Source organism: Nothoprocta perdicaria, unplaced genomic scaffold (genome assembly GCF_003342845.1).
Source record: "Nothoprocta perdicaria isolate Ctin4 unplaced genomic scaffold, notPer1 scaffold_50, whole genome shotgun sequence".
In the NCBI taxonomy this organism is placed as follows: domain Eukaryota; kingdom Metazoa; phylum Chordata; class Aves; order Tinamiformes; family Tinamidae; genus Nothoprocta; species Nothoprocta perdicaria.
Window position 1 is genome coordinate 2893478 of NW_020455755.1, and position 12644 is coordinate 2906121.

Here is a 12644-nt window from a genome sequence, read left to right on the forward strand (position 1 = left end):
TTTAAAAACATAGGCTAGAAATGCTGTTATAAAGAACCAAGATAACAATCTGCACATATGGAAATAACAGGTAAGTTATTTGGTTTATGTAGTCTGATTTGCAGGCAAATAATCATGCATGTCTCAAACAAAACCATAATCACCATTTTACAGATAAGAACACCAAGCCATGGGAAAGTGAAATCCTTTTCCTATGACCACACAGCTGGCTAGTGGCACTGCCACAAACAGCACAAAAATCACAGGTGATTAACTCCAAATTGTTTAAAAAGCATGAACAAAAAGCGCCCATGTGTGAAAGGCTACATTAAATAACCGGAATGAAAACATCAACTCATTTTCTAGTACTAGTGTAAAGATGATCGAGCTTCTATTTATCATCTTCCACTTCTCAATAAAATAGGAAAGTGCCAAAGCCCACTGCAGGAAAAACAATATGTATAGGAGAATGACTTTATGAATGCAAAAAACTGATGCTGAGAGATGCTGAAGAAACAGCTTCTTAATTTGCAAAGTTTTTTCTTCCCTGCAGTGCTAAGGAACATTTCCAATTTGTGTCTCATTCCTTTTAACAACTGTGATGTGCACATCACAAGACAACAGATGCTTGTCAGACTCCGGAAAGGTGAACTGCACGTCACCCCTGAAGCAACAACAGGCATTTGCCCGTCTGCAAGCAGCAAGTTATTTCATTCTGGTAACAGAATGCTTGAGATAAGCAACACTATCTGAAAAATACTKACTTACCATATACATAGGGGAACCACACAGGGTTGCAGCCATCATGTTGCTATGCAGATAACGAGCAAAACCAAAGTCAGCTATATAAAGAAACACATTTGTCAATGAAAAGAGGGATAATTTCCTACTTTTTGCAGTCTAGAAATGATCTTTTATTGAAATCCAATATAATTAACAGTCAGAGAGGAAAAACAGGTACAATAATATATAACTAACTTTATGGAATAGCAAAATCTGGGGTATGMACTGAAAGAACACAGCATCTTTCCAATCAGCAAGCCAAGAAACAGCAGTGGCATCACTTGTACAAACTGGGGCTCAGCCAGCTCTCCAGCTGCAGGGTATGCTGTCTGGCGTCAGCAGGAAAGGATTAAAGTCAGTGGCTAAATATAAATGGTTCATTAAGAGTGATGAATATACAATCTGCTGCAGCTAAATCACATCAGGTAGAAGTTGAAGAAGTGAAGTTTTCAGAGGCCTGCATTTTCATGCAAGCAAAAGGATGTGAAATTATCAAGCAAAAAAAGAAGGGAGGTTTTGTCTCATTTGTGTTGTTCGGAAGATGGAGTGATTTTGCTGGAACTGACTTCAAATCTTGCATAAGCAAAGGCATGCAAAGAACCTTTTAAAAGCAAGGTCTTTATCAATGGATTTTTAACAGATAGAAAATTCAAGATTCCTGGAGTCTTCAAAGAGAAGTCTGGTGGTATCCTGAACAGCTGATATCTCTTCCCAGTTACAAGGCCAAATCTCCTTCGGCCAAAAATAGGTCACCTCCATTTCAAAACCTTTCAAGAAACCCATTGTGGGGGAGGGAGGAGGTGTCTACCACAACATAAATTAAAAAAAGCTGGAGCTGAAATGCACTCAAGGCCATTCAGAAATTATGCATTTACATCTAATTAAAATAATTTATTATTAGAAACATCAGCTCAATAGGGTTTTTTCTTCCTGCAGATTTAATCACAAAGGTCTTTATGACTCAAGTTTCTTTATACTGGGAATCTGCATTGCAGCATAAAGCTCATTCTTCTGGACTTACTCTCTGATTTCAATCAGTTTAATGCTCAGCATCAGCTGCACAGCCAGTACATCCTCTATGCTTCAATTATTGTGAGCAGAGAAACAACCATCTCTTCAGATAAGAGAAAAGCATATTTACCTATTTTGATGCGTATGCCACTGACACTTGACTTCCTACGACTTGCATAAGACAACAAAATGTTCTGGGGTTTAAGGTCTCTATGAATGATTCCTTTGCTGTGCAGAATCCGCATAGCTGCTGCGATCTGCTGCAGGAACACTCGGATGGTGTCTTCACTAAGAGTTCCTTTAGCTGAAAATAACACATACGTTAGCACAGATGAGAAAAAAAAAAGCATCTCTGGCCAAAAAGCAATATATTTCACAGCAATCAATGGTGAAGACAATCATATCATAGTGAAATCATTCCAAATAAGCCAGYTTCCCATATTTTTCTATAAACATATACTTTAAATTATATCTTCATCTCCATAGTTCTCCCCTAGATTTCTACTCTAAATTATCTGCTTTTACAGTATTTTACCTAAATGTTATTTGAAAGTCTTTTCAGAATATGCTAGATCACTTCTGGCACCCGGAAGGGTTCTGGAGACAGGGGCTGGATCACACCATGAGCCTTTCCAAGGATATTAATGGAAGGTGAATTAAGCTTTTAATATACACAGTTACCATAACAAAGGTTGTGCACAAGGATTCATTCAGCATGCTGCAGACGTAAAGGCAAGTAAACCCTAAAGATGTTCACCAGAACAACAAAGATTAAAATATCCACTCAGAATTTTGTTTTTAAGAAGAATCAACTTGACATGATGCTGCAACGTCTGCCTTGGCTTTGGGCAGAGCCATGCTGGAGGGTAAAATCTCTACTGAGTCTAAACTTCCTCCTTGTACTCATTATTTAAGGAATTTAATGTATTTTTAAGGTCACATCTTTGAAAAAAACACAGGTAAAAACCAGGAGACAAAGTGCAACACCCAAAAACATGACTTTAAAAATAGGAAGTGGCTTGATAACTCTTCTCAGTATACAACTAAGAGAACATTATATTCAAGAGTTTTGGAAGCAGTGACAAAAAGCACTTCCTGCCTATGCACTATTTTATTCCCTTTTTATTCTTAGCTTGCAGGTCTTATTTTTGAAGCGATAYTTAAAATAACTTGGAACTATTTTTAAACAAATACAAATCTCTTCCTAGAGCACAGTTTAGTTTTCAAGTTTTTTGAACTGTTACACAGAACATGAACTGCACTCTTCTGATGACCTTGACTGGAGATATGACATACCACTGAACAGGCCCTTAGTCGTTCCCTGTGCAGAAACTAAGATTTTTTTCCATTAGTTTCAAGAAAACCATTGGAAAGGCTGTCTAGGAGACAGAGAACAGCAGGTCACCTCTCTGAAAGTAAAGTACATTATTTCCCTTTCTCCCCCCAAAAAAGAAGACATTACAGCAACCAACAAGAATTGCTTTATGTACTTCTGGCTTTATATTTACAATTAGAGGTTTGCCATTTTGAAGCATATGTCTATCTGGCTTGATTAGTGCTAAGACCAAAGTGGCATCACAAAATGGGATCAAGTATCCTGAAAATTAACTGGAATGCAGCCAGAAGGCTTTCACATACAAGAGTGCACATTCTTGCAGATCACACTCTGGAGAAGGAAGGACAGGGAGGAAGGACAGCTCCAGTTCCCCACATATTGTACACTTCCATATGATGGGAAACATCCTGACTGTATCCGAATGAAATATCCCTATGGTTGGTCAAAACTCTCCCTTTAGAGCAGCTAATGTAGAACTAATAAATTCAATGGATTTTATAATGAGGACACTCCAAGATCACACCAGGAGAAGCAGCATTATGAAATTAAGAGTCATGCCATTAATGGGAAAATAAATATTTAAACCACAAGCAAAATCTCAAGAAAACACTGATGGATTACACAAATACACAATATAAACATGTAATGCAGTAACCTCCTAACGGGGAAATATAGTAATCAATTACCTTGCAAGTAATCTGCCAAATCCCCACCATTGCAGTACTGTTAAGAAAAAGAGTTTTTACTCAAAACACGAGCACTGAAATACACACGAGAATTTCTTACTTTGTTACCTTTGTATTAAAATTAGATGCACCTTTCCAGGCGTTTGTCTTAATATTGTTTGTCATTTACAATTATTAATTCAAAGCATAACACTTCATTAACACTTTCAGATTCAAAAGAAACAATGATGAATAAATTTGTAGAACCAAAAATAGCAAAATTAGTACTGCAGATGAAATYAATGGACTAGTTTTCAAAATTATTTATTTTAGCAAGTCAAGGTTATTGTGCAGCTATGTCCATCAATTATTTTTTTTCTTTTCCTAAAAGTTTTGTCCAAAGACAACTCTTAAAATCAGCCAAAGAGAAATATACATTGACACATACCTCCATTACCAAAAAGACAGAATTAGGCATTTCCTAAAAGAGAAGAACAAGTCCCATTTATGAATGTGACAAGACAGAGCCCAGGACACTTGCATTAACCAAGCGTAACAGGGGATTTTAAATCAACCGAGAGATCTTTATGTTCAAGGCACACMTTTGCTCCGATCGGAACAGTAAGTTCCCTATAATTAAGGATTTCACATTTTAAAGAGGCATAAATACATATAAAACAATCACCAGCCAAAATCCTGAAGCCTGCAGCTACCCTTKCAAAGGGCAGCAAACAGTACCAGCTTCTGGGGTATGCGGGTCCCTTAGCTGTCTGCTGCCTCCAACGCGTCTCCCCTCTATAACCACTACACTAAAAGCCCCTGCTAATCAGCATACACTTACTATCACACATCACTGAAATGAGTCAATACTGGAACAATATTTAGGCATAAATATACTGGATACAAGTCAAAGGGGAAAGCTAGACAACTCGGCTATGAAAATCTGAATTCCACAGGAGGAATTCCCAAATTATGTCCCTTGCTTTTTGGCAAAACAGCTTCAGTTCTGCCATCTGAAAAAGCTCAAGGCCAAGTAGAATTCACAGATATGTTACATGTCTGAAATAACCTGGATCCCCAAATGCACCTTCAATTCCCTCTTTTGCAACTAAGAGTTACTGAAAGGCACATTAGCGCATTCTAGTTATAAACTGTGCACATTCTTCACAAAACACAGTGAAGACTTCTGGGTTTAAACCAGAATAGCAAAAGAACATTTATCTTTTAATAAACATTTATTTTGTGTCAGGAAAGAAAAAAGCCTGCCTCTMTATATATATATTTATATATACACACGCACACCAGTAATCAGTAAGTTTTTCTACAAAAACTCCTGCATAAAACTTTTCTGCTGTGCCTATAAAGCCGAGGGGGTTCAGAGATTTAGACAGTGTTCTCCTTTCTAAGGTAAATAAGAATGGAAGTAAATAACACAAAGAGAAGGGAATAAACAGTTGCTAAATAAAGTGATGTTTTAGTTGAAGGGTACTCTGATACAGCGCTCACTTTAAATCCAACTCAGGCACTGGCTGTTTGGGAGTTTGTGGGAAAATAAGTTTCTACAATACTTGGAGAGCGCGAGAGGGCATACCAGGCAAGGTCAGGCATGTTCCACATTTGGAAGCTGAACTGCAGACAGCCTGGCTGTATTCTGCAGACTACTGCCAAAAAAAGTCAAGAGAGACATTGCATGGCCAAACGAAACCTGTGAACTCCGCTGTTTTCCTCAGTACTCCTTTAAAATCTTAGCACACACTCTGTTGGACCACACTGGCAAGAGCCTCCACACAGGGAATCATTTTCGAGGGCAGACAAAAAGGTCAGTATCAGCTCGGAAACTRAAAACAAACAGGACAAAACAAGCCAACAAACCCGCAAAAGCCCCAAATAAACCCTGGTGCTGCCACGATAACCCCAGAGCTGGATGCAAAGATGAACAGGAGGGCTCTGATGCCTTCGGCGCTCGCTGCTGCCGTGCATTACTGCTATTCAAGAGGTCTTCACTAAAACCCAACACAYGGCTGCAACAATAAACACCGTTGGAGATGAACTGGATGTTTTAAGGTTAATTGCACTCGGCCCCTTCACTTTCTGCAAGCAGTTGCTTTAGCCACTCATCTGCGTTCCAGCAAGGCACTTGAGGTTTCTTCCAGCTCGGAACATCAAGTGCATTACAGACTTGTTTACATTTTGAAATCCGTTTCAAAGAAAGCAAGTTTCTAGGAATATTAAAGTCTGCTGGGAACGAAGAGCCAACTCCAATCAATATAGAATATTAAAGCAGCAGGAAATCAGATTTGGGGAAGTCCCAATTTTTCAGTGTTTCTGGAACAGCTGCAGCCAACATGAGCCATAATTTGCAGTTTTATAAATGCCTCAAATCCTAGGTAAGGTTTATCAGAAAGTCAATACAGTAATGCAAAAAAAGAGACAAGCAACTGCCACCTCCATAAATTACTAAAAATATGTAGTGATAAGCCTTGTTTTTCCTACATTCCTCCTTTGCAAGAAAGTCTTCTGAAACAAGAATTCATCTTCTTTTATGAAACCTAAGGATGCCAAGCAACCCACATCCACAATCACAGCATCTGAAGAGTCTATCAGCACTAAACTAATTTCAAATACTTTTCAKCATTTCCCTCCCCAAAAAGCTAGTCTCATACTTGAAGGAAGGAAGGAAGGAAGGATCAGCCAGGCCACCTGCTTCCACTCATCTCTGACATACTTGCTGTGTGACTGTAAATAAGTCTTTTTCCAAGCAACAAGAACTGCCATTCCCTCAAACTGGAACCACAAGAAGCAATTCCCTTTAAAATGCTCCGAAGTCTTTAACAGGAGTTGTTTTCCCACACAAAATGAGAAAATGGAAAGCCAGCGGCAGTTGAATATTCTGTGATTCTGTTACCATGAATTTCTCCTGTGCTTCAAACTGTGATGTATTAATCCATACTCTGAGGCTGGGGTTTACCACACTGTGATTTTTGCCAACAGATGATCACTTCACTTATAGGACAATGACAACATGCAAAGGCAGAACCCAGCTAGAAGCCCCAAATTCATCTCTTTGGTGACAGGAAAGCTTAGTTAGTGGATATGCACCCAAACACAGTAATCCTGCAAATCAGAAATAAAAGTCCCACAGATTTAGTGGCTCAACTGTGCAGCAAACTCTGCAGAAAAACAGCAGCTTTTAAGAGCACGTAATGCTGAGCCCCTGACAGACATTTAGCCATCCCAGAGCTAGGAGAATCTCCTTTCTGGATTCCCTTGGAAGCAAAGCTTACTTAGCCCTTCTTCCTCCAACCACCCACTCTGACGGCAGGCTCTCCTGAGGACTGCAGAGAGGTAGAGCTGTGAATTTCACCCCGGTTTCTGAGAAATAATGGCAAACTGGCAACAGAGTAGAATTACAAATCCTACATTAAATATGCACTCCGTGTAATTTTAGGCTATGTTCAGAAGATTTAAGAACTGAATTATTCTAATCAAACTCCTAAACTTTGTCTAGACTTCTAAAGTCTTCATTTTTAATCACTGAGTATTTAACTCCTATAAAATTTGATGTTTAAAATCAGTATTATCAGTGCTATTTTGAGAGTTTATAATCTAAAATCAAGTGCTTGATTAGACAGATTCTTTAGCAGTTATGTTTTTAATGAAAATACAGAACGCTTACAATAGCTTACAGTAAATATGTGCACTCTGGTGTCCAGGTATTTTCCATAAATGTGCGGAAATTTACCCACCACATTCAGACCACCCATTCCAGTCTATTCTCCAGGTATCTGGGACCTGCTCTAGAATTCCTAAGTGTTATACAGATCACAACACTTCTTTTTAGTTCGACATGTAACCTCATTTACTAAAGATTATAAGGGAACCAAGATCACTTGTATAATTTGCATTCAGTTTGGAAAGGGAGCTTTGGAAATCATTAAATACCATTTCCAACTGCTGTTGGAAATACAGACTACACTTGATTGTGCTCAAATACCACTGCTCAGTTTCTTCTTAACTGATATGTTTGCTTTATTATTAAAGCCACAGTAGGAAGTAGAGTGGGTTGCTTTAATGCAGGTCAGATTCATCCTTTTTTTTAAATCAGCATATCAGAATGGGAAAAATCTCTTTGCAAAACCTCTAATCTGGTCAAGAGTCATATCTAATTCGTACTGCAGAAGTAACATTTTGCATGGTGCTGCTAACGAAGCTGCCCAGCCACGTCTCATACCGGTTTTCCCTATAGCCAAACCTCTTTCAATACCCTACCCATGCAAGCTTCAGTTCAGAACATCTGGAATAGCTCATCAATTTAGCTTCTCACATTTTGCATTAGTGGTTTTGAACAGCCTGAGAATATAATCTCCATTTTGAGAATATGTTCAGAAAGCAAGTCAAATTCAGTATGCATCTTTTCCCCATTTAAATTGATTTATTTATTATTTTTTAATCCCAGACTTCCAAATCACGTCTCAGGTGAAGCAAAATTCTCACCCAAATCAGACTCAGCAGAGTAGTTTCATTTAAAAGACATTAATTATAAAAGAAGTCATGGTTGTGACAGTTGTTGCTGGAACTCAGTACTAGAGTACTGGCACACACATACCCCAGATTTCTTTTTGGTCAGAAAGTCTTTCTTTAGAAAAAAAAAAAAATCAAGTCTGCATTGATCTTTCAGTGAGCTGCCAAAGCAGAACTCATAAAAAATAATCAGTTACTCCACTTTGCTCCACATTTATAAATTCTGTTAAGCTACAGTTTATGATCAGAATCCCAAGAGCACAAGTTAGCTTGACAGCTTGTGTGCTGCTGTTATTCATTTGCTGGTATTAATTTGTGTTGCATTTATGATTTCTTGATCATAAGTATAATCCTTATTTTCAGGGCATAAATATGGCAAAAATTCTAGTGATTTAGTGAAAAATACTGGTCCACATTTTTTCGGAAGTTACTTCTCACTGTATTACATGACTCCGTCCTTTTGCCTTCCGAGTGCACCGCAGCAGCAGCTTCTAACAGGAAAGGCCTGAACATTCTGCKGGTTCCAACTAAAACTCAATTCTCCGACTAAATGTCAGTTGACATCTGCCTGTAGGATTCAAATAGCATGTATGCTGCCAATTATTCACATAAAAGAGCAATGAGCCACGGGAAACAGACCACAACAGCGGTACCATTCACTTGCTGGTATGTGAAATGCCATACTTCAATATATATGGGAGGCATGAATCTGGAACAGACTGGCCAGCTACACAAGAGAAAGGCAAAACTCTGCTTAGCAAAACTGGCACAGCGAGTATATCAAAATCTTTACTTTTCCTAAGAGAGAGGAGGTTTTCTAAAAAAACTATTTTTATCATTTGTGGAGGAGAAAAAAAACAAAGTTATCCAAACAATATGTTTTTATACATGTATTCCCAGTCAGGGAGGATGGATACTGGCAAATAGAGACCTTAAAGAGCTYAGGAATAAAATAAAGATATTGAGATAGCCTCACTTAAAAGAAAACGTTCCAGAAAAGGCTCAGGATGAGTTTGGAGGCAATCAAAGCAGCAAGACACCAAGCTCAAGATCACACACCAGAAGCCCTGAAACAATCACCTCAAGAAAAACAGGCAGTTCCAGGAGAGCAGCAGGAATCTTTGGGTAAACTTAAGAACAACACTGATTCACACTGGTAAAACTGCAGAAGCAGCTCCAGGTATTTTATCTGCTTTGCACCAACAAGCTCAGACAAGGAACAACTTCTGCTCAGATATTGTTTCTCCAGTAGCAAGCCAGAAATCAGTTATCTCTAAACTACTGCTTAAATAGCAAACTTCAAGCTCTATATAGTGTAGGGATTAATTCATTCTCCTAAAACACCTCTCTCCAAGACACATTACAGGCTTTCATTCCACAGTCTGACATCTTAAAGAGGTTTTGAATTAAATTATTTTCTAAAACAGACACTGTCTGGCGCTGAAAAGATTAGCTCTGTTCAACACGCACTTGGGATCATGAACTGTAGAAAACTGTAAATTCATGGTCTAAATATAGTGCATTCCAAATAACTTACTGATACYTTCACACTCAGTAGAGAATTTTGTCCAAGGCGCTTCTTGCTTTTAAAGCAAGGTTGTTTTAGACTCTCTGCTTTTGAGAAACAGTGGACTACATTTCCCTAATTAATGTSACGAGACCCAAGATTCTCTGATCTTCTTTGCAAGATTAATGATATCCCATAGCATTACCAGAGCACGAGAGCCATATCTATTTTTGTACATGTATGTATGTGTAAATATATATATACAMACACACWCTCCTACCATTTTAGTGTTACAGGAATTTATTTTGGAATGAAAGAATACCAAACTCTTGCACAAGAAGTCACAGCTTATGTCTTGCTAACCATCTATTATGTTCTGTTTTTTTTTTTTAAATTTCACCTAATAAAAATGATTTCACCTTTAGAGGTAAATTCCATGTATTTATTTTTCAGAGTCCTGCTACTGCAAAACATTTGGAAACTTCCTATTTAAGTGTCTCCACAAGTTTTCTGTCTCAGAAGAGCAGCTCCGAGGTGGCACAAGCAGCAGGGATCCTCGGTGCTCACCGAAAAACGTGAGCACAGAGCAAACCTGCCAGCTCTGCATGAACCACCTGATGGAAATCAAGGGCAATTATTGCACTGACATCCGTCCAAGAGGCTTTAGTTCCAACCCATTCATAGGCAACACTAATGGCTTACCAGTTCCTGTGGAGACGTCTCCAAGTGAATGGGCATTTTGGAAACTTAACTCAGTGGAGGTCATACTTATTAAAAGTCATATATCAAGGCGGGGTTTGTAGCCAGCTGAAGCAGCAGCAGAGAAGGTTTTTTAAAGGTTCACTCACTATCTGCAGCATGGCTCAGAGATCTCTTTAGATCTAATTACTACTCCTAATGGCACATATGTTGTTATTACATGGACTTGTGCAACTGATCACAGATCATGCAATAAGGTGACAACCATAAATGAACAGAGATGGAAGAGGAGGAAAATGTGAAACCACCTTATGTGAACACAATTCAAAATGACGGCTCCTGCAATATGTAAAACATTAACTATGCTTTCATTCTCAAACTTAAAATATATATTCTAAAATGCTATATAAGTATACAGCTTTTATCTCAAAGTACGACGAATACGTAAGAGTAACCTCACGTAATACCACAAAGGATGTAAAATACTTATTCTCATTACAATTCATTTACACTTTTTTATGTGGTTTTGTCACTTACACTCTGCACCCACTTTCCCAGCTGAGCACTTAGCAAACAACTGGGCATTATTCAGTTAAATGGTCTGCTAATAGTGTATCTGAAACAAGGCCATTTTCCAATTTCAAACTAAGGTTAAAAAAACAAAAATAGCAATGACAGAAAAAAAAATCAGACCAGCGTAACTATAAAAACAGGACAGACTGCCAGTCACACTGAGAACTCCCTACTGTGACAGACTCTACCGGCTGCAGCATGGAGAGGAAAAAAAGGGCTCGTCGCTTAAAAATTGTTTGAATTCCCAAAGTCTTATCTATTGTAAAATATCTCTGTGTTCACAATACTATGACAACAAAAAGCACAGCACATGCTTGAACATGAAATCCTAGAGAAAATTAGTAGGTGTACTAGACTACCAGACATGGGCTTGCATAGTGTTCGTTCTTGCTGGGTTATAAGTTAATGTAATCACACAAGTTAATGATATAGTATTTCACAAACATAGCCCTATGTAGAAAAAGAAAGACTTACTTGTGCTAGTGTCACATTCTCTAGACTGTATTTGCAAAGTAATTTCTTGTACAGAAGTAGCATCATACTGACAAGCTTTATATTTGCTACGAATGCCTTTGAAATATATCCAAGATTTGAGACACTTTTCCTTCTCTTTGCTGCAACTCTTTGCATTTAAGTGCAGCATTTAGCAATAAGCAAGGACATCCCCTTTTCAAGCAKAGAACACAGGCCTAATCACTCAAGTCTCAAGTCTAACATTGACATTAAGGGCACTCTTTCATCTGTAGCAGAACAGGTATGTATAGAGGTTATGTTTCTAAATAACCTTTATGTAAAGAAATCACAGATAAGCGTAGCACTCCATCCCCTCCTCCCTAATGGATTCTCAGTGCACAAATCAAAAGCAGCAAGACCATCTTCAAGGCTTACGGTTAGATGACGTATGACATTAAGTCAACAAAACACATCATACCAAGACAACTGCCTTCAGGTTAAGCTTCAAAGCTTAATAAGTAATCTTACATATAGACGACTGTAAATGATAAATGACAAAGTCTGCTGCTTACTCACACACCAACACCCTCAGTCAGCAACTGTCATTTCTCTTAAGATGTCTGGATATACTATATTTAGGATGCTGAGAAATTATTTCCATTTAGCATCTCAGGAAAGTTTCATGCCTTTAAGGAGCACAAGAGGTTTTATTCCCCCCCCCTCCCCCCCACCAGCTAATATCTCTCAAAATGCAGAATTCTGAAGTCAAGACAAAGAAAGAAGAGGCTACACACCCAAACAGGAAGCTTTCACGCAGAACCCATTACAACACCAACACCATTAATTATACTAAGAGTCAACAGATGTTATTACACATCCTGTAGTGTTATATACAATAAAACCTGGTCTATCTGGTGTGAACACTGATTTCCATATCTGGAGATAAACATCTATGTGCAAGTTGAAAATCTTTTAAGACACAGGCAGAGTGTCTTAAAAAAGCACTGTAGAATGTTGAAATGTCTATTTTACACTGATCTAACTAYGCAGTGCCCCAAGGGTTGTTCTTCATAATTTTATTCATAAATGTGACTCTGTATTTAAGATTAGAATGGAG

General features: G+C 38.2%; 1 protein-coding gene across 3 annotated transcripts in view; it reads right to left on the reverse strand.

Moving 5' to 3' along the window:
* The window catches only part of ULK2 (unc-51 like autophagy activating kinase 2), a 38720-nt gene that overhangs the window by 22770 nt on the left and 3306 nt on the right, over nucleotides 1-12644 (reverse strand). For all 3 annotated transcript variants that reach the window (XM_026047956.1, XM_026047957.1, XM_026047958.1), the window contains exons 4-7: nucleotides 4223-4255; nucleotides 3796-3832; nucleotides 1904-2077; nucleotides 748-821 (exon numbers count right to left, since the gene is read on the reverse strand). In XM_026047956.1, coding sequence (XP_025903741.1) covers nucleotides 748-821; nucleotides 1904-2077; nucleotides 3796-3832; nucleotides 4223-4255 — 318 coding nt within the window. The remainder of the gene's footprint in view (nucleotides 1-747; nucleotides 822-1903; nucleotides 2078-3795; nucleotides 3833-4222; nucleotides 4256-12644) is intronic.